Source organism: Pomacea canaliculata, linkage group LG4 (genome assembly GCF_003073045.1).
Source record: "Pomacea canaliculata isolate SZHN2017 linkage group LG4, ASM307304v1, whole genome shotgun sequence".
Lineage (NCBI taxonomy): Eukaryota > Metazoa > Mollusca > Gastropoda > Architaenioglossa > Ampullariidae > Pomacea > Pomacea canaliculata.
The window spans coordinates 29,004,527-29,025,352 of record NC_037593.1 but is presented as its reverse complement, the minus strand read 5'-3'; the positions used below and the strand labels follow the sequence as shown (position 1 = coordinate 29,025,352).

Sequence of the window (20,826 nt, the reverse complement as noted above, 5' to 3'; positions counted from 1 at the left end):
TTTATTAGTCCCAGAGAGCAATTAGGAAGCAGGTCACACCGTTGTAACTGATCAATAACACTCTGATAGTACAACACCAACAATACCATTGCATATTTGTACTCCCCACACAGATTACTATCAGTCATACCCAAACACAATTCATTTACACACGCACTCACCCTTATTTTTTTTCTTCATAACTAATTTTAGTCTGTGATGCTTATTTAAAACACAGTTAACATGCTTTGCAGCACTAAATGTTTAAAATTGTTTTGGGCAGTGCTTTCTCTCCTCACTCCCACCACATTCTATCATGCACATAGAGCCTAGGCTTATACAGGGGTTCTCAGAGTCACTGTTGCTTTTGCACATATGCACACACCACCCATCACATTTGCTGCTTTATTCTGGGTGCTTGACTGAATGTGTCTCAAACTCTGTCTCCATTTCTTTCTTCTCTTTCCCTCTAAAAGTAAAATATAGGCTTCTTGGGTTTTCCTAGGTTCTGGAGGAGTTTTACAACATTTTTGGTCCAGAACTCAAGGCTGTCACAGGAGACCCAAAACGGATAGAAGATGTCTTGCTTCGGGTCGACTTGCTAGTCGAACCTCTTGGACGTGTAAGTTACTTTCCTCTATCTGTGAAGTTGTCTTAAAAACCACGCTCACAAAAATCTTACCTTTCTGCCCAATGACCAACAGGTTAATGGATTGTCTCTTTCCTCCCCAAATCTATCCTTTATGTACTTCTTCAAATTCAATAAAATAGGAATTGATTTCAATGCTGCTTCATCAAACGGTCTGGCTTAAATGAGTAAATAGATTCTTGCAGATGAATGTCTAATGAATATGCTAAATATTTTAACTAATGTAATTCTTTTTCAAATGCACTATTTCCTGAAACTAAATAGAAACAATATTTTAAAGTCATGAAAATGTTTTGTTTTTTTTTGGGGTGCATTGCAGCTGACATTTGATGCCTTCTCCCAGCGGGAAAAAGACCAGTGGAAACGGCTGATGGATAATTTCTACAAGGAGGTGGAGCATATAGAGAATGAGGCCAAAGCTTTTATTGATGAGTCTTTCCAGTCTTTGCGTTCCGCTGAGGGTGCATTTGACATGCTGCTTAATTTCAAGCACATCCGTTCCCGTGAAGCCATCAACAATCAGATGATGCAGAAATTCCGTGATATTCTTGTACAGTATGGCAAAGAGGTGTGAACTAGTTTTACAGACAAGGGAGTAACTTACCATTAATAAGTGTTTCTTCTGTAGTTAACAGACATTGAAGTTCAGCAGAATGTTAGTGGGAAAGCACATTCAAGCTACAGCTTAATTTCTGCCGGTGCTTACAAAGATGATGTGTAGTCTCTGTTGACAAAATGTGTTCATTTCTTGATATTGAGTAAGAGATTAAGTGTCTGTATAAGGAAAACTGTATAAAACTTTTTTTTTTTTAACATGATTGTGTATTGCTTTTTGTTTTCTTGCTGCTAAGGTGGACCTGATGGAGAAATTGTTTGTCGATTATCAAGTTGTCCCACCCCTAAACAAGAACAATCCACCTGTAGCAGGATCAGTCTACTGGTGTCGCTCACTGTTTCATCGCATCAAACACACCATCATTCGTTTCAATGCTATGGACGATATGATGACATCTGAAATGGGCAAGTCGGTAGGTTGAATGCTTTTCTTCCCTTTTGTTACATTATAAAGTTTTTGCCTTTAAAGAAATAGATGAATAGACATGACCTATAAGCAGTAGAAGTGGTGTTGTGGGGGGGGGGGGGAAATACCATTGGCAATAATTCTTATTACTCCCATGCTATACCTCATTCCTTCCTTTTGTTACCTACAAACAGATCACAACATTTCTCAGAGAATGAAGCACCATCTGCAATGCCTGATCATTTATCATTTAGTGCTAGCATATCTTATAAAAAAAATGTGGTTGAAGCTGATTCAGCAGTGTATGTTTTTAACAATACTGTAATAATGGTATAGTCTGTTAGTTTGTCAGTGAATAAGTTGCTATAAAAAAAATTTCTTATTTTGTGGAGACAGTCTGGTCACTAATCTGATCATCTGTTTGTAAGTCCATTATTGTTAAGCATCCACTGCTTATTGTTTAGCTTTTCTGAACTCTTAAGATCTTTTAAGCATGTCTTAGTTTCTTTTCTGCAACGACACTCAGTTTTTTGGTCTTAAATAGTGGACAAAGGTATGTCTTAGATTTTCCCTTTGGTTCTTTTAGCAGCCAGTGTTATGTTGAAATTTGTTTTCTAAGTTTGTGTTTCTATATTTTTGTATTTCTTCTCTTAATATGAAAATTCATCACTTCATCTCAATATGTCTACAAAGAAAAGTAATGTGAACCTAATTATATGCATGCTTCTGATATTTTTGATAATGAAATTTAATGTATGATGTATTTTTTGAAGTAATTTTTGTGTTTAATTTTTTTTATAATGGGTGCATGATGTGTTTATCCACAAGAAGCAGCATTTAAAAGACAATGTTTTAAAATGTAGAGTTCTAGTTCAGGAATGTAATGTCTAAGGTTAGAACTTAGATGAAGTACTGTATAAAGATAAAGCGAGGGAATCAAGGGTTGGAACTTAGACAGGTTGAAGAACTGGGCCATGCATCTTTGTTTTTTGCAATACATTGTTTCAAACCTTTTTTATTATTTATAATTAACCCCTATATCGGATCATCACCTGGCGCAATACAGGTTATTAATTTTCCTTTTCTCTGATTAGTATAATTTCAATCTTTCTTTCTATTAAATCTATGAACTGTAAGTATTCCATGTGAAGACATTATATGTGTTATAATCTCAATACATGCAGACTCGAGCCAAGTATCTAAGTGTTGGCAAGAGCATGCGTATGTTTGAGGACATGCGATATGAGACATGGAAAGAACAAGTAGAGCAAGTGCTTCCCTCGCTACTCAAGCGCAACTTGCTCATGAAGCCAGCAGCTTCATCTCTCAGCCACTTGCCATCCACACCTCTCCCAGGGGCAGATGAGGCAGGTGACGAGCTTGGTAAGTTTTTGAAAGCATCTTATGCACATACCTGTCTTGAGCTACATGATGGCACATAAATTCCTGTTTTGGTGAAGGAACTGAGAGGTAAAGGTTCCCACATCCTAATGGCCTGGGATCTCTTGGTGGTTCACCTTGTCTAGGACACAACTTATGACAGGCAGTCCCCGGCCATCTTTTTTCTACCTTTTAAATTTCCTGATAAATCAAGTATCCACATGCAGGACTGGCAGCGGGATGGGAGTGGGGCTTAAGTTACAGACCAAATTGAGGATCAAACTGGCAACCTTCTGCTCTGAAACTAAGTGTACTAACCACCAGGCTTTAGTGCCTTTGTCACTGTTGTACTTTTGTTGTGTAAGAAATGGCCATTTGTGTCTAGAGAAATGAACATTATTTGCCAGACAATCAAATAAACCAATTTTTGTCATCATCATGTTTAACTAATGCATTAGACAAGATTTATAGGGAAGATGCACACACCTGCTTGTCTTGACCAGTGACTCCTTGCACTAATGTTCTTTTTTGTAAGTTGCTTATTTTTGCAGAAACCTTCTGTATATGAATTTTTAATTAGCTTTGTTTCCTTATGTTTTCAGTGCCCATACAGCACCAGGAAGGAGAGGGGCTTGTTTCCATTGCAGACTTAGGTAATCTGACAAAAGAATACCTGTTGGTAGTATATTTGCTGAACTTTTTTTTCTATTCTGAGGATGTGAATTGTACGATGTCTCTTCTTTCTACACCTCATGTCATCGCAGCTTCATTTGTTTAAGGCTTGTAGTGTGCTTCTTTTTATATACCATTACCATTTGTGTTTGCAAACTGTCAACTGTGATGACTGAGATTTTTCCTTGGTTGCTACTGATGATGTACCACTGTGTTGATAGTGCTTAGATTAAGCTTGCATATGATAACTCACCTCATTTACAATATGCCAGAAAATTGTAGTAAAGTTTGTACATCATCAGCAAGTTGGTCTTAACATTATAAACACCTTGCTTTTTAACCCATGCTGAAGTTTCAGAATAAATTAGGCACAGGAGCCCCCATGCATGTACGTGCACACACACATGCACCCACACATATACGCACACGCTCTCTCACTTTGCCCCCCTCTCTTTCTCTCTCTAGAGTGCTTAATAATCCACTACCGATAAAAAATTTGAAGCTGTTGTTTACTGTTAGTTAATAATTAAAAAGAACCTATAGTTCTTTTAACTGAGCATAATTTGTTTTCTAACAACAGGAAGCCCTGCTGATATAAAGTATGTGGTGGACTTTGACCCCAAGCTAGCTGAGATCATTGCAGAGACGAAGTATATGGAAATGCTGGGATTCTCTGTGCCTGAATTAGCCAGGAATGTGGCATTGCAGGTAATGGCTGTTGCCCACTTTACAGTATACTTAATGCTTTTAGAAATACAACAGAAAGTAATGCACAAGACTTCATTAAAGAACACTATAAGATTTCTGGTTCTTGCATTGATAATGCTTTTATAGTAGATCTGTGGTAGTGTGGAGCAAGTGAGACTGTGTAGTCAAGTGTGACTGTAACAGTGAGCAGATCCATGTCAACATGTGGTAGATACACTGGCATATCACCAAACTATATGATTAAGCTGCACTCAACTGGTTCATTCAGTGGCATAGACTGACAGTTCCAAATAACCAAGCATGATATAGGCACACTGAACAACATGAAGATGAGGTACAAGAATATAACATAAAGCAATAGCTGAAGGTATGAAGGGATATAAACAGTGTAAGATGGAGTCATCAGATGACGGTTAGCATGACAGACAGTATTAATTACCAAAGAGTTAAGAATAGTAATTTAAGGATAGTACTTTGTGAACAGATATGTTTTCAGAGAGCGTTTGAATGTAGTCTTGGAGTCCGAGTGGCGAATGTGATGTGGAAGAGGGTTCCACTGCTTAGCAGCGCAGATGCAGAACGTCTGTTGTCCGTATGTGACTGTCATTGTGAGAGGGAGGAATAGAATGAGTGAGATAGATGCCTTATACATGTGTTGTATATGTTCGATTGAGTGCATTCATGAAAGTTTAAATGTATAGGTGTGTAAAACCTTGTATCCACATTAAATGTGTGTGTGTTTGTGCATATATATGTATGTGTGGATTCACATGTGCATTCATTTATGTGACAGGAAGAAAAATACATCAACTATGTGTCTGGCCTAACACGCATGCTGCATCGCTATCACTCGCTACTTGCCTCCCTTGATCATGCAGAGGTAAATTAGTGGCAGCCACTGTACACAGCTATTACAAGCCAATAAGGCTTCCTATAATAATCCATGGGCTTAAGAAAGCAGTAACCACAGACTAGGAAGTTTTTGAAGTATAGAGGTAGACTGGCTGAACCATTAGCATTCATACAGTTAACCTGATTGGCATGAAACTCCATTGCTACTCAGGCAGTGTGAAGAAATAATGAATGCATGAAAGGCTAGATGAGGCAAGTCAGTGTCAGTGAAGAGTTTTGAAGGTCAAAAGGACAGAGAAAGACAGACAGAAAGAGAGAGAGGGGAGAGAGAGAAACATCACTTACTAAATAAACTTATGTTGCATGCAAACTCCTTCATCTTCAATACTTCTTGATACATTACCATTATTTTGTAAAGATTCAATATAAAGTGGTAGTTACTGCAGAATTTTAGAGATATAGAGCCTAAAATTTTCTTTTGTCTTCCACAGCTTGTTGAACATATTGTATTAGAGAAATATTTTGGTAAAACAGCAGCCATGTTTTTGTAGGCCCAGCTTCTTGAAGAGCACATGCATGAGCTGCGCCGTATGCTTCGTCCTGGGTCCAAGCGAATCAACTGGAACTCTCTGGGAATAAACGACTTTCTTGTAAAGTGTGAATCAGTAGGTACACACACTGGTGTGAGAGTTATTTTCCTTGTCCTGGTTTTACTTTGATTTTTGTATACATCTGCATCTGAATGGCTTTGGCTTTATTTCATTCTTCATAATATTTATGTGTGTGCATGCACATGTGTACATTTGCATGTGAATATGCAGGCTTGCAGGTTCTTGTGCATCAATGTGTCAATGGTCATCAAAACAGATGACTGTTGTTTACAATGTATGTTATTTTCCCTAATATAAAATTATATTTGAAAGGAAGTAGTCAATTGTCTCATTCCTGTGCAGACTAAACTATTTGATGACAGAATTTTCAATACGTAAAGAAAATTACATGATGTGAATTGTTATTTATGACATCTTTTACTTTTATCCTGTAGGCTGTGGCCAAGTTTGAGTCCTTGGTGAACCAGATCCAGAAAAATGCACAGGACATAAACCAACGCCTTAGCATCATTGAAAACTCAAACCTCTTTAAGTTTCCTCCACCCAAAGCCCCAAATACACTTCCTGGTTGCAAGGTACAGCTATTTTCCATATCCGCCATAAAAGAATTCCATTTGCCAAAAAGTTTAATTTCCATGATATTTATGAACCAAAAAAAGTAAACATATGCTCGATATTCAAAGAGCTTAAGGTTTAGAACTAATTTTTAGTATGTTAAAAATATTTTCAGGATGTTTGTTTAGGATATTTTAATTATAGCTTGTTAAAGATTGTGTTCAGCATAAGTTTAGATCCACTTGGTTCCTTTCTGTTTACTTTTATAATAGTCCAATGCATTCCCTAATAAGGTAAAGTAAAGGTCATCTCCTAACCTCTTTTGGTCACTTTGGGAGTGAGACGTTAGAAACAACACTTTTCTCAGGCCCATTTCCTCTCCCTTGCTGCTTGACCTTTTCCAGCCCTCTGTGGAGTCAGGTACCTATTCCCAAAGATAGCTGAGCTGTTCCACATAAATATCAAACCATCGCTCCTCAAGGTTTGCCTGCCAGTGCTCTAACCATGGCTGTCCACTTTCACAGTAAAAATACTGTAGAATAATATATTTTTGTTGCTGGTCAGTCAACCCATGAATGTGTACCTTTGATGTGTGTGTATTTTTAGGAGTTCTTTGAATACATAGAACATGAAAGAACTAAAGACCTGGAAATCCTGGCACGCAAATACCGAGCTATAGGCCCTCTTCTTACCAAGATGGAGGGGCTGGTTGTACACACCAATACAGGCAAAGCTCCCAAACTAAGTCAGTACTACAGCTTCTGGGAAAAAAAAGTGTATAGCTCCCTGACAAAGGTCAGCAAAGTGTTTTTTGTGTCATCTCTATCTGTGTTTAATTAAAAAAAAAACCTTAAATGCTTATTTCATCAATAATTTTAGAAATTCACTTACACTTGAAAAAATTTGTATCACTGTTAGTAAAACCTTTACATAACTTTATGTTGAGCATTTTATACTTCATGAATCACTAAATTTCATTTCGGTTTGATCCATATTCAGTTGGCAGCAACCCCATTTTCTGTGTTTACAGCTCATTGTGACAAACCTGCACCGGTTCAACAATGCCCTGATGGCAGAAAAGGCCTTGTTCCAGGTAGACACACTGTTGGCTGCTCCTGATGTCATACTCCATCCTCAAGCAAACGAAGTCTACAAGCTTACCTTGCAGTGTGTGCGAGATGCAGTAGAGGGGTAAGTTTTCATGATGATATAATAGCATTTATAAGGCATCTGTGCTAAGGACCAGGTCACGGCCACTTGGTTTGTCGCTGTTTTTTCAAGGAGTCCCTCCAATGCTGCAAACCTGTTTTTAACTTTGTGGTTGAACTCTTCTTGCTTTGTTGTCTCTAATAAACTACATGTTGAATTTGTGGCGCAGTCTTTCTGATGAGTCACTGTAAGACCTCAGCTTTATCTTCATGGTTGCCACAAGCAGGTGGTGGTCACAGACTGTAGCATACCAACTGCCATACAGATGACATAAAGAAACTGTTCACCAGCATCAAAGTACAGCTCTATCAGTCTTTCATTTTTGCCTCTGCATTATTCTCACATCCAAGCAGGGAATGGATAAAAATCCCATTATTACATTCAAAACTTTATTTCATGTCAGAGTTTCTTTATTTTGGTCATTTACCTGGGGTGATACCTTACATTCTGCCTCTGTGTGTTACAGGACAAAGGTGTTTGTGCGATGGATGAACGGAAGCTGTATTGAGACTCCTCCACAGAAGGTGGAAGGCGAGGATGAGCTGTTTGTCTTCAGCTTCTTTGCTGACATCGCCGTTAACACAGATATCCTTGAACTGGTGCAGACTGTCACTGCCAACATCAAAAACACCCTGACCATGCTCACACGCTACCTGAACCGCTGGAAGAAGTATCGAAACATCTGGAAGAGTGAAAAAGTTGGTAAATCATGTGACTTTTCTGGGAACATATTGATCTGCTTAGTTAAAGATGATCTTATGAATTTATTGGGCAAGACTGACTTGATGATGCAGCAAAGTAATTTTGCATATGACTAAAAGTCTAACTTAAGACTGTAACAAATTATAGTGGCGAGGAAAGTGGCGACACAAAGTCCCAAATATTTTAGATATATTCTTATGTATGTTTCATGTGTGCAAACATTTGTGTGACAGCAAGCACTGGTAGAAAAGTGGGTGCAACGAGATCCTAGTGTCGTCTGGTTTGACAACAAACTGCAGTATTACAGGAAAATTGTGGAAGATGTCCAAAGTCTGGCCACCACCAGGGACCAGGAGTGTATCCGTCTGTCCACAAGTCAGCTAGCCAGCTCTGTCATCTCCAATGCCCAGCAGTGGATGGAAGTGCTTGGCAAGATCCTACAGGACTCCACTAGGGAGAATCTGCATAGACTTCGAGACATGCTAGATGTGAGTGAATTTTTTAAGATCATGGAAAAACACTAGTATCTATTCTGTATTCTTTCCTCATCAGATTCTTACAGCAAAATAATAATAATAATATGTTGATTTGCATAGCACTTTCCTCACTGTTAAAGGCGGGCTCATAGTGCTAGACATGATTGTCCACAGTTCATGGCGATGGACGAAGCTACAGTAATGTGGGAGAATAGTCTCATGTCATAACTGCTGGTGAATACAACTTCTTTCTGTACATAAGACAACTCGCAATGTAAGTTTTCTACATCAATCCATTTAACAGCCACCTGCAGTCCTGTTGGCCAGTGCTGAGCTACATGCACTGTGGTTGTATCTTTGCAATCTTTGTCTATTCCTGTATATAGCTGATAGACACAGGTCACACTGTCAAACTGCACGATGACAACTGACTGATGTTGAGAGTGACCTTCACCTTGGTTTTTGCCAGTGGTGGGGAGGTTGACCTGTTGGTGGAGAATCAGACAGCTGAGATTCCGAACAAGCACAACACAATGCTTTGTTACTGATTTGTCTGACTTTTGTCTGTCTTTAGCTTCTTGTCACTCTTGACCACCTACTTGTTTTAGCAAGTCATCTGCCCCAGAGCCCATGCTGGCTTGCAATGGCCCTGAGTTCAGACCTTATAGCTCAGAAAGCCAATGGAAAATACGAAAGACACAAGAAAATAAAAGTCCTGCACAGCAAGGACGCAACAAAGAAAATCACCGGCCTGCACAATGGGCACCAAAAAACAACAAACTAATAAAAATACAAAATGTCTCCATTTAAGTATGTGAAACAATTTTGATCATGCTAAAAAAAAATATCTGTGTCACTAAGGCGCTAAAGGCAAACAGGCACTTCCTCCATGTCCATCCTTGTATAACAAATAGTGTTCACATATCTGTTTTTAATAATCTTAGACTTATACTTACAAGCATCGGTGTGTACTGATTACTTATCAAGAGAGTCTGTAAAAGCAATCCAAAATTAAAAGGTTTTTGTTTCCCAGTCATGCTAGGATATTTAATATTGTGACTTTTTTTTTTAGCATGATCATTGTTCTGACTACTTCATCTTTTTTTTCTAGCTTATTTGCCTACATTTGCTTATCATTGAGTGAAAATACCATTTTGTAGGAAAAAACAATTTTATTTTTAGGACAAATCTGATGATCTGGAGCAGACACCAACTAGACTGGAAGACCTGAAGTTTGTACTATCCACCATCTCAGACATCAAAGCCATGTCTCTTGATGTGGAGACCCAAATCCGTAATATCCAGGAATGTTACAGGACTCTTGTCATGTATGATTTCCCTGTAAGTTATCACATTTTCAGGCAGTGTAAACAAGGATTTGTCATTCCTAACATCTCACTCTTTGGAAGAATCAGTCACATCAAAATTAAGAATACTGTAGATTAAAAGAGAAAGCATGCTAAGTAGATCTTACTGGTAAAATAATGTCGAGACTGAAAAGATAATAATACAAATAGTACTGACAGAAAACCTCTACAGGTAACAGATGCTGATAAGGAGCTGGTTGAGAAACTTCCTCAGTTGTGGGAAGACCTTATTTTGAAGTCCAAAAACATTGATGCCAGCCTTGTTGTTGTCAAACGCAAATTCACAGAGGTAAGCTGGAGAAATCCACAGTACTGCCAGATTATAAATAATTCTGATCTTTACTGTTGTAGTTTTTTTGTTGTATACCCTCTTAAAACTAAAACAATTGTTGTTGTGATGTTAATATCATCTATATACATGGTCTGAAACATAATGAAATCTCCTATATTAAACATTACCCGACTTGTTTTTAACTTGTGGTGTTGCTATATTTGACATTCTTCTTTCTCTGCTTCACTGATGTAGATTACACAAGATCAGATTAAAGATTTTCACAAAGAGCTGGAGACATTTGCTGACCGCTTCCTTCTAGAAGGCCCTGGATCTGTTGGAACTGATTTGGATCGAGGTATGGGAAGTTTATAAAAGGGTCTGTGTTAAATTGCTTGGTTGTAATTTTTAGAGGCTTTTTACAAGATGAACAGTCTGCATTAGGAATTGTAAATTATTATTAGAAAGAGAAGATTTAAGAGAAGCAAAACTTTGTTGGAAATAATAAAGTGGTAAAAAACTATCCATACCAAAGGGGAGCTTCCACACACAGCATGAACCACAATCTGCAGCCCAAATATCAAATATATTGTACAAGCCGGAATACACTCCACAGAAATACCACATCCAACAGATAGCACCAGCCATACTGGAATGAGCAATGAGCCCCAGCACAAAGTTCACTGATCAACAAAAGTCAAGCGGACATGGTCAACAGAACTGCACTGATCATGAAGTCTACATGTCGAAAAGGAACTGAAGTCACCAAAATGGAATATGCAACACATTCAAAATGTATGATGGCAGTCACATCAAACATTTACATAATCACAAGTCCAACACAAGGAAGATAGTAGATGAGACAAAAATATCACAGAACTCCAACCAATTAGGCAAATTAACATTACTATCTTGGTTCTTGCATGTGTGCACATGTTTGCATCTGTATCTATCTCTTCACCTGTTCAGGTGTAGAACTGATGAAGAAGTACCAGGAAGAGGTGGCAGAGCTGGAAGCCAACAGGCAAGAGCTGACCAATGCAGAGAGGCTGTTTGAATTACCCATCACCATGTACCCAGAGCTGCTTAAGGTTCAGAAGGAGATGAAAGGCCTCGAACAGATATATGCGATCTACATAGAGCAGAAGGTATGTGAACAAAAAGTCTTTCCCTGCACTTTGTCTTTTTCACCACTTTTGTCATTCTTAGCGCCATAGAGTTGCACTTCCTTTCTTTTGATTTGAAATGATCTGCTGTGCTTCTAAACTTATCATGGTTTGTGGTCTGTCTTGTCTGCAGACAGCTAGGGAACAATGGTCAGAAACATTGTGGGCAAATCTCAACATACAGCTTCTTCAGGATGGTATTGAAGGCTATCTAAAGAATTTGCGCAAACTTCCAAAAGAAATGCGCCAGATGGCTGTAGGGCGTGCCCTTGAAGAGAAGATGAAGGAGTTTCGGGATTCTCTGCCCCTGTTTGTGGACTTGAAACATGAAGCTCTGCGTGAGCGTCACTGGAAAGAGCTTATGAATAAGACTGGTCAGAAGTTTGATATGAACCCAGACACCTTCACACTGGCCAATGTCTTTGCCATGGAGCTTCATAGGTACCAGGACACCATTACTGAGATCGTGACATGTGCTAGCAAGGAGATGGGAATTGAAAAAGTGAGCAACTTTTTGATTTCTTGTGCTGTCTCTTTCTCTTCTCTCTTTCTGTTTATCTCGTCCGTCTTACTCATGTATGCGTTCACTGTACTACACTCACATATTGCATCATGTAAAGATACTGCTCACTTTATAAATAAATGCAGTAAAAGAAACAAGAGCAGAAAAAAGGCTAGTATAAAGTTCTGCAGTTCTTGAGGAAATAAGATAAAGTTGATAGGAAGTATGCTATTTCTTATATTTTTATTTATTTTTTGTTTACAGGGTGTGAAAGAAGTTGAGGAGACATGGAACAACATCAAATTCAATGTTCAGGCTTATATGAAAGGCACATCAAATCGTGGCTATATCTTAGGTGCAGTAGATGAGGTCCTTCAAATCTTGGATGACTCCTCCATGAACTTGCAGAGCATGTCAGCCTCACGTTTTGTTGGCCCATTCCTCAATACTGTCCAAAACTGGGAGAAGTCTCTGTCACTCATCTCGGAAGTGCTGGACGTAAGCATTAGATACGGTGGTTCAAACCTGCTGCTTCTGTTTTGAGGGATATCTGCACTTGTATTCTCTCAATTTATTTCAAAGTGGAGAAGTAGCTATAGTATAATCATAGAAGGAAGATGATTATGTAACCAACACTGCTGTCCCTAATGGCTAGTCACCACAGGAGTGGGTTAGTTGTGCAAGAACAAAACACAGATGGCATTGGCTGCACAATTGTAAATTTTTTTACTCAGTGGCTGGCCTACCTTCCTCTCCACTTCAGGAAAAAACCCTTACAACTCCAAACCACACTACTTATCCCATCCTTATTGAATGTTCCAGAAGCTATCCTACCTTCTCCCCTTTGATAACATGGCCAACCTGTCTTAGACCCATGTGAAATGGCGATGACTTAGTTCGCACATCAGTCAACCCCACCCAAAGTCCAAGGCCAGGCCCTAGGGTGTGATTGTGTATAAGCTTATGTTATGTGTGCATGCGTATGCATGCAATAGCCATGTGTATAAGGGTATAGTGATTGTGTGCCATATGCATCCATGCAAGTGTGTGTCTGTACGTGGGCTATTGTCCTAATTTGTAACAATGGACCAGGCAGGTAATGTAGGAATGGTTCAAGGTTGGCTGTTACGTACGCAGACTTGAGGTAAGGGAAAGGACAGCAGTGGGCCGTTTGACCAAGTATCTTTGACAAAAATAAAGAAAACTATAACCTAGTAACATTACCAAGGTGTTCCACTTACATGGTTATATAATTTCAAATTCACTCTCAAGACAGGGTTGATGTGTGTAGCAGCTAAACCTAATGGGTTCATTGTCTACTAAAATTGCAAAGTCATTTATGATCTTTTATGGTGTTTCATTACTATGAATAGGGAAATATAGTAGATTGATGTGTGAGGGGATGCAATACACCTATCTTTGTTCACCCAGGTGTGGATGGTGGTTCAGAGAAAGTGGATGTACCTGGAGGGCATTTTCATAGGTGGTGACATTCGTTCACAGCTGCCCGAGGAAGCTAAGAAGTTTGATGCCATTGACAAGACTTTCAAGAAGGTGACAGGAAATATGAATTCTGAGGATGCATATAACTACTAGAAAAAATATGCAATTGCATATGCATACACATTTAAAACCCTATAGGCCTGTACCTACCAAGGCATGCAAACTCATGCTTACAAATATATACACATGTATATGGACACACGTCTCCTGCTTATATTACATATGCATGCATCCATGTGCAAAAGTGTTTAAATAAAAATTATGTACAAAGAAAAGTGTCTGAAAAGTAATGAGACTGGTGTCACAGACAATTTATTTCAATTCCAAAAAACAAACAACATGGTTTTCTCTTGACAATAAAGAATTTGAAGCAAATGACACAGAATCCATTTGGGAAAGCTTCAGTCCTCTTAATGCTTTTCAGAAAGACCTCATGATAAAAGTACCAGCAGTTTTGAGAGAGAAATGGCTTGAAATTTTAGCTTTTTTTATATTGGTTTATGCTGCTTTTTTTTTTAAATCTCTTGTTTCAGTTGAAAAATACTTTAACAATTTTGATTTCTGTCCAGATCATGACTGACACTTTCAAGACACCACAGATCAAACTAGCTTGTCATGCCCAGAACCGTCTTTCAGACCTGCAGAACCTAAGTACAGGTCTGGAAAAGTGCCAGAAGTCACTAAATGATTACCTGGATGCCAAGAGAAATGCATTTCCACGATTTTTCTTTATCTCTGACGATGAGCTGCTGTCCATCTTGGGCAGTTCAGACCCTGAATGTGTGCAGGAGCACATGATTAAGGTAAAGCACAGTGTCTGTGCAACAATTTCCCTACTTGTTAACATTCTTTCTTGTCTTCTGTCTCTGAGCATATCTGTTCCTCACTTACATCTGCAGTATCTACATTGGCTTAAAAACAGTTCTTCAGCCTTATTTATTATTGCAAACTATGTTATTAGCTTCTGACACAGAAGAACTGCATGAACTTGTGCAGTTTTGTATTTGTCTGCTGTAGCTATATTTACAGTTAAATTAACTATTAAATTAAATTAATAACATTGTTAATTTGTTTATTTTTCAAAGAATACTCATAGCACTGCATATTCCTTGTTTTCAGATGTTTGACAACATCGCTTCATTGGTCTTTGCAAAAGGCCCCAGTCAGGAAACCTTGGCTACTGCTATGAAGTCTGCAGAAGGAGAACTGATGGACTTCAGGACACACATTGCAGCTGAGGGTAGGGTAGAGGACTGGATGACCAGTGTGCTACAAGAAATGCGCCGAACCAACAGGCTCATCACAAAAGAAGCCATCTTCTATTACAGCTACAAGAAATCTCGGTAAGCGTCCTTGTTTTTACTGGAAAAGTGTGCTGGAGATATTAATTTGTAGTTTATTTTATCCTTTATGTGCATCAGCTGTGTGAACACGATAAGCATATGAGTATATGTACATAAATCCTAAATATGTTAATCTAAGCATGTGCATTTATAGTGTAAATATGTAGAACACATGTTCAGGTAAACACTGTTAACACCGACAATAACTCCAGTGGCCCTGTTAAAGTTTGCTGTGCAGTTAAGCATTAAAGGTATCTGAAGATCTTTTTTTCCATGTCCATGCTCTTAGTACTGTCATTGGGGCCTTGCAATGGGATGATATTTGAGCCATCTTTCTGTTGCTTGGCTGAATTATCATTTTGGCCTTGGTAAAACTCACCTGCAGGGTATCCTGGGCCAGCATCCCCCCACCTCTTCATTTGCCATTCTATCAGTTGCCTCCTTGTTAGGGAGAGTGAATCCACTGTGAGACTGTTTTTTCAATAGATTGTTGCAGGCTGCTCAGAGCTGATGCAAAGGCATTCAGATCCTTATTTCAGCTGTTTGATAGGGCTTCCAAGACTCACAGCATAAACAGGGCTTCTGCTAATGATGCTTCTTCAGATTTTTAAGTTGTTCTTCGCCCATTTTTGATGAAAATTGATCCTCCGAACTTATAATGTACTGTACAATTTTTTGCGTAAGCAGAAGCCCTGATAAATATGATGACTTTGTTGTTTATTTTTTTATATGTTGTCATTCAGAACTGCAGTCTGTGGAGCCTTGGCTTTGGGATTATAGTTTGTGGAGTATTTGTCTATAGGATTTCATTCGGGAGTGTTTCTGTCCCTATGCTGAATTATGACTCACCTCCTCTGTTTTTGGTGACCACTTTTGCTGATCTGTGTATACATGTCCATGATCATGTGGATAAGCTTGCTGAATGTACTCTTAGGTGACCGCTTTCCTTTACTGATCTGTTTGAGTATCTTTTATGAAGATTCTAAGCACATTGTTTCGGATTATTGAAAAGAGATTTCTTTTTCATGCAGGTAGGTAGTTGTAGCTGGAAATGTTTTTTGTTAGCTTTTTTAGAAGACATGAATTTCTTCTCTTTCTAGTCTGTAAGTTTCTCTAAGAAAGCTGTTCCTCCTCATTCTACATTTTTAATGGACTTTGGCATTCTTGTGTGTGTGCGTGTGTGAGAGAAAGTCAATGGAAACTTAACTCTTTTAATCTGTTGATACTGATGCTGCCCCTCTGTTGTGCACTGGTTAAGGCAGGCTATTCAATTGCAAAAATGTGAATTTAAAAGCTTTTCATTCCATTATGACTCAGTCATTCTTGCTTGTCTCTTTTGTGTAAAAGTTATTGCTTTAAGGAAGAATAAAACATTGTCCAACACAGACCAAAGGACAACTTAGGTAGACATAAGAACATTTACACCACACACCAAATATGTTAAAGGTCATAAAGCTGTCTGTGTTCATATCACTACTAGTGTGGAGTGGATGCTGGACTATCAAGGAATGGTGTGTCTGGCTGGCAACCAGGTGTGGTGGACTTGGGAGGTTGAGGATGTCTTTAGAAAGGTCAAAAAGGGTCACAAAACTGCCCTCAAAGACTATGCCAAAAAGCTGCATGGACAGATTGATGAATTAGTAGTGAAGGTGAGATCAGAACCTTCTATTTAAACTCCGTTTCTGGAGAGAAATAGATTAATTGGTTCAGAAATATTTGCAAAAGTTATTGTAGCTAAAACTTCGAAAGCATTTTGTTTAATTTTTAAAAAATGGTGTGATTTATTTTACACTGATCTGTATTGGCTTTACCCACCGGTAATAATCATCACACACAGGAGAACATTTAATGACATCGTGTTGAGCATAGCAGAGTTGAGATATTTGGATGATGGAAAATAGACGTCATCTGGATGAATGTAAAAGCAGTTAAATTAAGTGTGTTTAAGAATGCATGTTCTACAAGCAGCTTGTTACTGTTAGTTTTCTTCCTGTTCCTACCCTAGGTGCGATCCCAACTGTCAAAAAATGATCGTTCCAAGTACAACACAGTCCTCATCATTGATGTACATGCCAGAGACATCATTGATGGCTTTGTACGTGACAGGTAGGATTCTCATTATCCTCAGATCATTCTGAGACATGTTTGCTTCACTGGAGATCTGTGCTGACACAATAAAAAAAAAAAGGATTTTTTTTTTGAGACATGCGAACAAAAATGTCATATCTCACCATTTATTGCAGCATCATGGATTCTCGTGAGTTTGAATGGGAGAGTCAGCTGCGGTTCTACTGGGAGAAAGAACCTGATGAGTTGGTCATCCGCCAGTGCACTGGATCCTTTGGCTATGGATATGAGTACATGGGACTCAATGGACGACTTGTCATCACTCCACTGACTGACAGGATCTACCTGACCCTCACACAGGTATTGTAAAATGTTTGATAAGATTCATTGGCAGGCTGGAAAATAATTCCAGATAAGCTGCAAATATGTGTTTTTGTTTTGTTTGTTTTTTTTGGCTTTAGTTTAGTGTAACCCTCTTGTTTTTGCTTCTGTATCCCCATATTTTTCTGTATATGAGCTGATGATTCTCATAACTGAAATTATTACTATATTTTTTTTTTGCACGAACAGGCCCTTTCCATGAATTTGGGAGGAGCACCTGCGGGGCCTGCAGGTACTGGCAAGACAGAGACAACCAAAGACTTGGCCAAGGCACTGGGTCTTCTCTGTGTAGTCACTAACTGCGGGGAGGGTATGGACTATAAGGTCAGTTGCTAGTCATTCATGTGAACCCCCCCGATCTCCTCCTGTGCATGTTTGGAGCCAAGCATTGACTTTTGTTGGAAATCAGTGCATGATTATATAAGCACTGTGTCTATAAGCATATATAAAGTTCTCTTTTTGTGTCTTTTCCACCAATAGCAGCATATTTGCTTCTTGTACTAAGCTTTTCCAAACCCTTTTTCTTCTGAGCTTTCACAGACATATACACTTTAACAATAATAATAAAAAAATCATTTTTGTAATATACAATATCCCAATAAAGGACCAAAAACATAAATACAGCATACAGTACAAAGCTAAATATATATGCCATATACACTGATACTTTTTATGATGTGCATTAGGGTGTGTGAAAGCTTATCAAGCATTGGCCATTTCTAGTAATCCATCTCATATCTGGTATTGGTCTGTAAACCAGGCTGTGGGCAAAATCTTGTCAGGGCTCTGTCAGTGTGGAGCCTGGGGCTGCTTTGATGAGTTCAATCGCATTGATGTGTCCGTGCTGTCTGTCATCTCCACTCAGCTCAAGACCATCCAAAATGCACTGTATCTCAGTCTGAAACGGTTCCATGTGAGTAGCATTTACATTTCTTGATTCAAGTTTGAAATGTTCCTTTATCAGTAGCATATAAATCAAGAATTTCTTGTGTTTCACAAAAGTCTAAACTGAACTTTTTGGAATATTTTTTAAATATCCTTTTCATGAAGGATAAACAATGGTGTGCATGTATAGCTAGATGCTTGCACATTGTGATAGCAGCATGCCAATCAAATATGTCGGTAAATTAAGTCCCACATATTCTAAACATAGTTTGAAGGTTCTGAGATCGACCTGGATAGCCGAGTGGGAATCTTCATCACCATGAACCCAGGCTATGCGGGCAGGACAGAGCTGCCAGAGTCTGTGAAAGCTCTCTTCCGACCTGTGGTGGTCATTGTACCAGATTTGCAGCAGATCTGTGAGATCATGTTGTTCTCAGAGGGATTCCTTCTGGCAAAGGTCAGTGTTTTGCTGTTACACTAAGTAATGCATGATTATATATTCTTTTTGGACAAGAGTTCAGCAATAAAATGCAGCTGTGTGCAGTATTTACATCACAAGGCATCATTTGTGACCTACAAGCTCTTTGGAATGTGTACTATGCTATGGTCAAGGACATTTTCAGTGTGCAAAAAAAAAGCCTGCAGAAAGTTGTACACATAGTGTGCATGTTTTAATATTCATAGTAGTAAACATTAAACATTTTTTAGTGCTTTTTTCTAGGTCCTTTAAATTACATGTACATATTGTTTGCTGCTAGGTTCTGGCCAAGAAGATGACCGTGCTGTACCGCCTGGCTAGAGAGCAGTTGTCCAAGCAGTACCACTATGACTTTGGGCTGCGCGCCCTCAAATCTGTTCTGGTCATGGCAGGTGAGCTCAAGAGAGGCTCCCCTGATCTCAATGAGGTATGGAGAAGTTTATGGTGGTGTTTGTCTTTGTATCTCTTGCTGCTCAAGATTCATTAGTGGATTTCTTGTCCAATAATGTATACCCTCAAGGAAATGAAGTGATTTGCTTGTGGTTGATAGAGTAGGCAACTGAAAAAAGAAACAAAATAAAAATGTCTTCCAGAAACTTTCATCGATTATAAATACCTGCATTTTTAATTTTAAGAGACAGAAGAATGAACATGTCAAAATTCTGTGACTTAATTTGTATTAGGACCAATCTTTTGATAACAAGTTTTGTTTCACCAGTTATTGTCTCTTTTCTGATTTTCCTTTTATTCTACTTAAACACACCTTCCCCCTCTCCCACACCAGCCCAACTTTCTTGACTCTTTTGTTATTTATAAATGAATCAGGAACAAAATCCTTCTGAACAGAAAAGGCAATTTTATTCTCTGTTGTTGCTTAGGATGTGGTGCTGATGAGAGCTCTGCGAGACATGAACCTGCCTAAGTTTGTATATGAGGATGTGCCACTGTTCCTTGGCCTCATCTCAGATCTCTTCCCTGGTCTGGACTGTCCACGTGTGCGTTATCCCAACTTCAATGATGCAGTGGAGGAAGTACTGCAAGAGAATGGCTATGTGCTGCTTCCTCAGCAGGTCTGGCATTTAGCCTTTTCCCAGAGGCTAGTTTTGTGGGTTTTCCCAAGTACTGACAATCTTACAGCAGAAATATAGATTTTACCAATCCATCTTTTAAAAAATCCCTGGAATAAATAGGAATGTAACAAATTCATTATTATAAAATCATGCACCTTGTTTCTAGTTTTTAATTCAATGCTGCTTTACTTACAGCCATGAAGTTAAGCAGGTTAAAACTAACAGAAAATATAGCTCCAATATTTTAAATATTGCAGAACAATGTCTTGTTGCATCTTTTTGCTTTAATGTTTTTTGAGCTTTTTCTTTTTATGAGAGCCATCATATGTGTGTCGAGTTCTCGTCAACCATGATCCCTATTCCCTTCTCTGGCTTAGGCTGATAGCAAAGCACCTCAAATGTTATCCTTACCTTTGAAATCATACTCTGAATGATATTTTGCATAAGTCGGTCCAGATTGCTTCCATCCTCCTTTTCCTAACCATATATTTTTTCCCTTACCTATATCCAAAGGTGGACAAGGTGGTCCAGATGTATGAGACCATGCTGACCAGGCACACAACGATGATTGTTGGTCCTACTGGTGGCGGAAAGTCCGTTGTCATCAACACTTTGTGCCAGGCACAGACCAAGTGAGTTCTCACGAGAACTGCCATTTCATTCTCTTGCACCTACACATACGGCTGTTCATGGGTACTGGCATCACTGTCTCAGCCTGTTACAGACATTTTGAATCAGGCCATCAACATCTTGTAACACAAGCTCAGGCAAAGTGCCTCTTCTAGACCTCCTTCCTTCCAAACACTTCTGTTTGGGTTTACCTGATTCATCAACACCTCTAAAGTGTACATGGTTAACAGCCATAAGACCATCCTTATGTGTACTTATTATGCTATTTAACATGACAGAAAATGTAAAGTAAAGCTGTTCAAGGCTATTAAAGCTATATAAGGTTGCTTATAAAATATTTTGCATACAG

At 38.7% G+C, this 20,826-nt stretch overlaps 1 protein-coding gene across 1 annotated transcript in view; it reads left to right on the top strand.

The window, feature by feature from the left end:
* Positions 1-20,826, top strand: part of LOC112562777 (dynein heavy chain 10, axonemal-like) — a 51,945-nt gene that overhangs the window by 6,997 nt on the left and 24,122 nt on the right. The window contains 31 exon segments of the mRNA XM_025236254.1: positions 485-601; positions 948-1,196; positions 1,480-1,656; positions 2,834-3,032; positions 3,632-3,682; positions 4,282-4,409; positions 5,203-5,289; positions 5,813-5,926; positions 6,307-6,447; positions 7,034-7,222; positions 7,458-7,618; positions 8,103-8,334; positions 8,572-8,826; positions 9,997-10,155; positions 10,354-10,470; positions 10,708-10,810; positions 11,422-11,600; positions 11,752-12,120; positions 12,385-12,618; positions 13,552-13,674; positions 14,193-14,426; positions 14,743-14,966; positions 16,447-16,615; positions 16,972-17,072; positions 17,210-17,393; positions 17,604-17,738; positions 18,175-18,327; positions 18,568-18,756; positions 19,058-19,204; positions 19,656-19,847; positions 20,361-20,479. Of these exon segments, the coding sequence (XP_025092039.1) occupies positions 485-601; positions 948-1,196; positions 1,480-1,656; positions 2,834-3,032; positions 3,632-3,682; positions 4,282-4,409; positions 5,203-5,289; positions 5,813-5,926; positions 6,307-6,447; positions 7,034-7,222; positions 7,458-7,618; positions 8,103-8,334; positions 8,572-8,826; positions 9,997-10,155; positions 10,354-10,470; positions 10,708-10,810; positions 11,422-11,600; positions 11,752-12,120; positions 12,385-12,618; positions 13,552-13,674; positions 14,193-14,426; positions 14,743-14,966; positions 16,447-16,615; positions 16,972-17,072; positions 17,210-17,393; positions 17,604-17,738; positions 18,175-18,327; positions 18,568-18,756; positions 19,058-19,204; positions 19,656-19,847; positions 20,361-20,479 (5,231 nt within the window).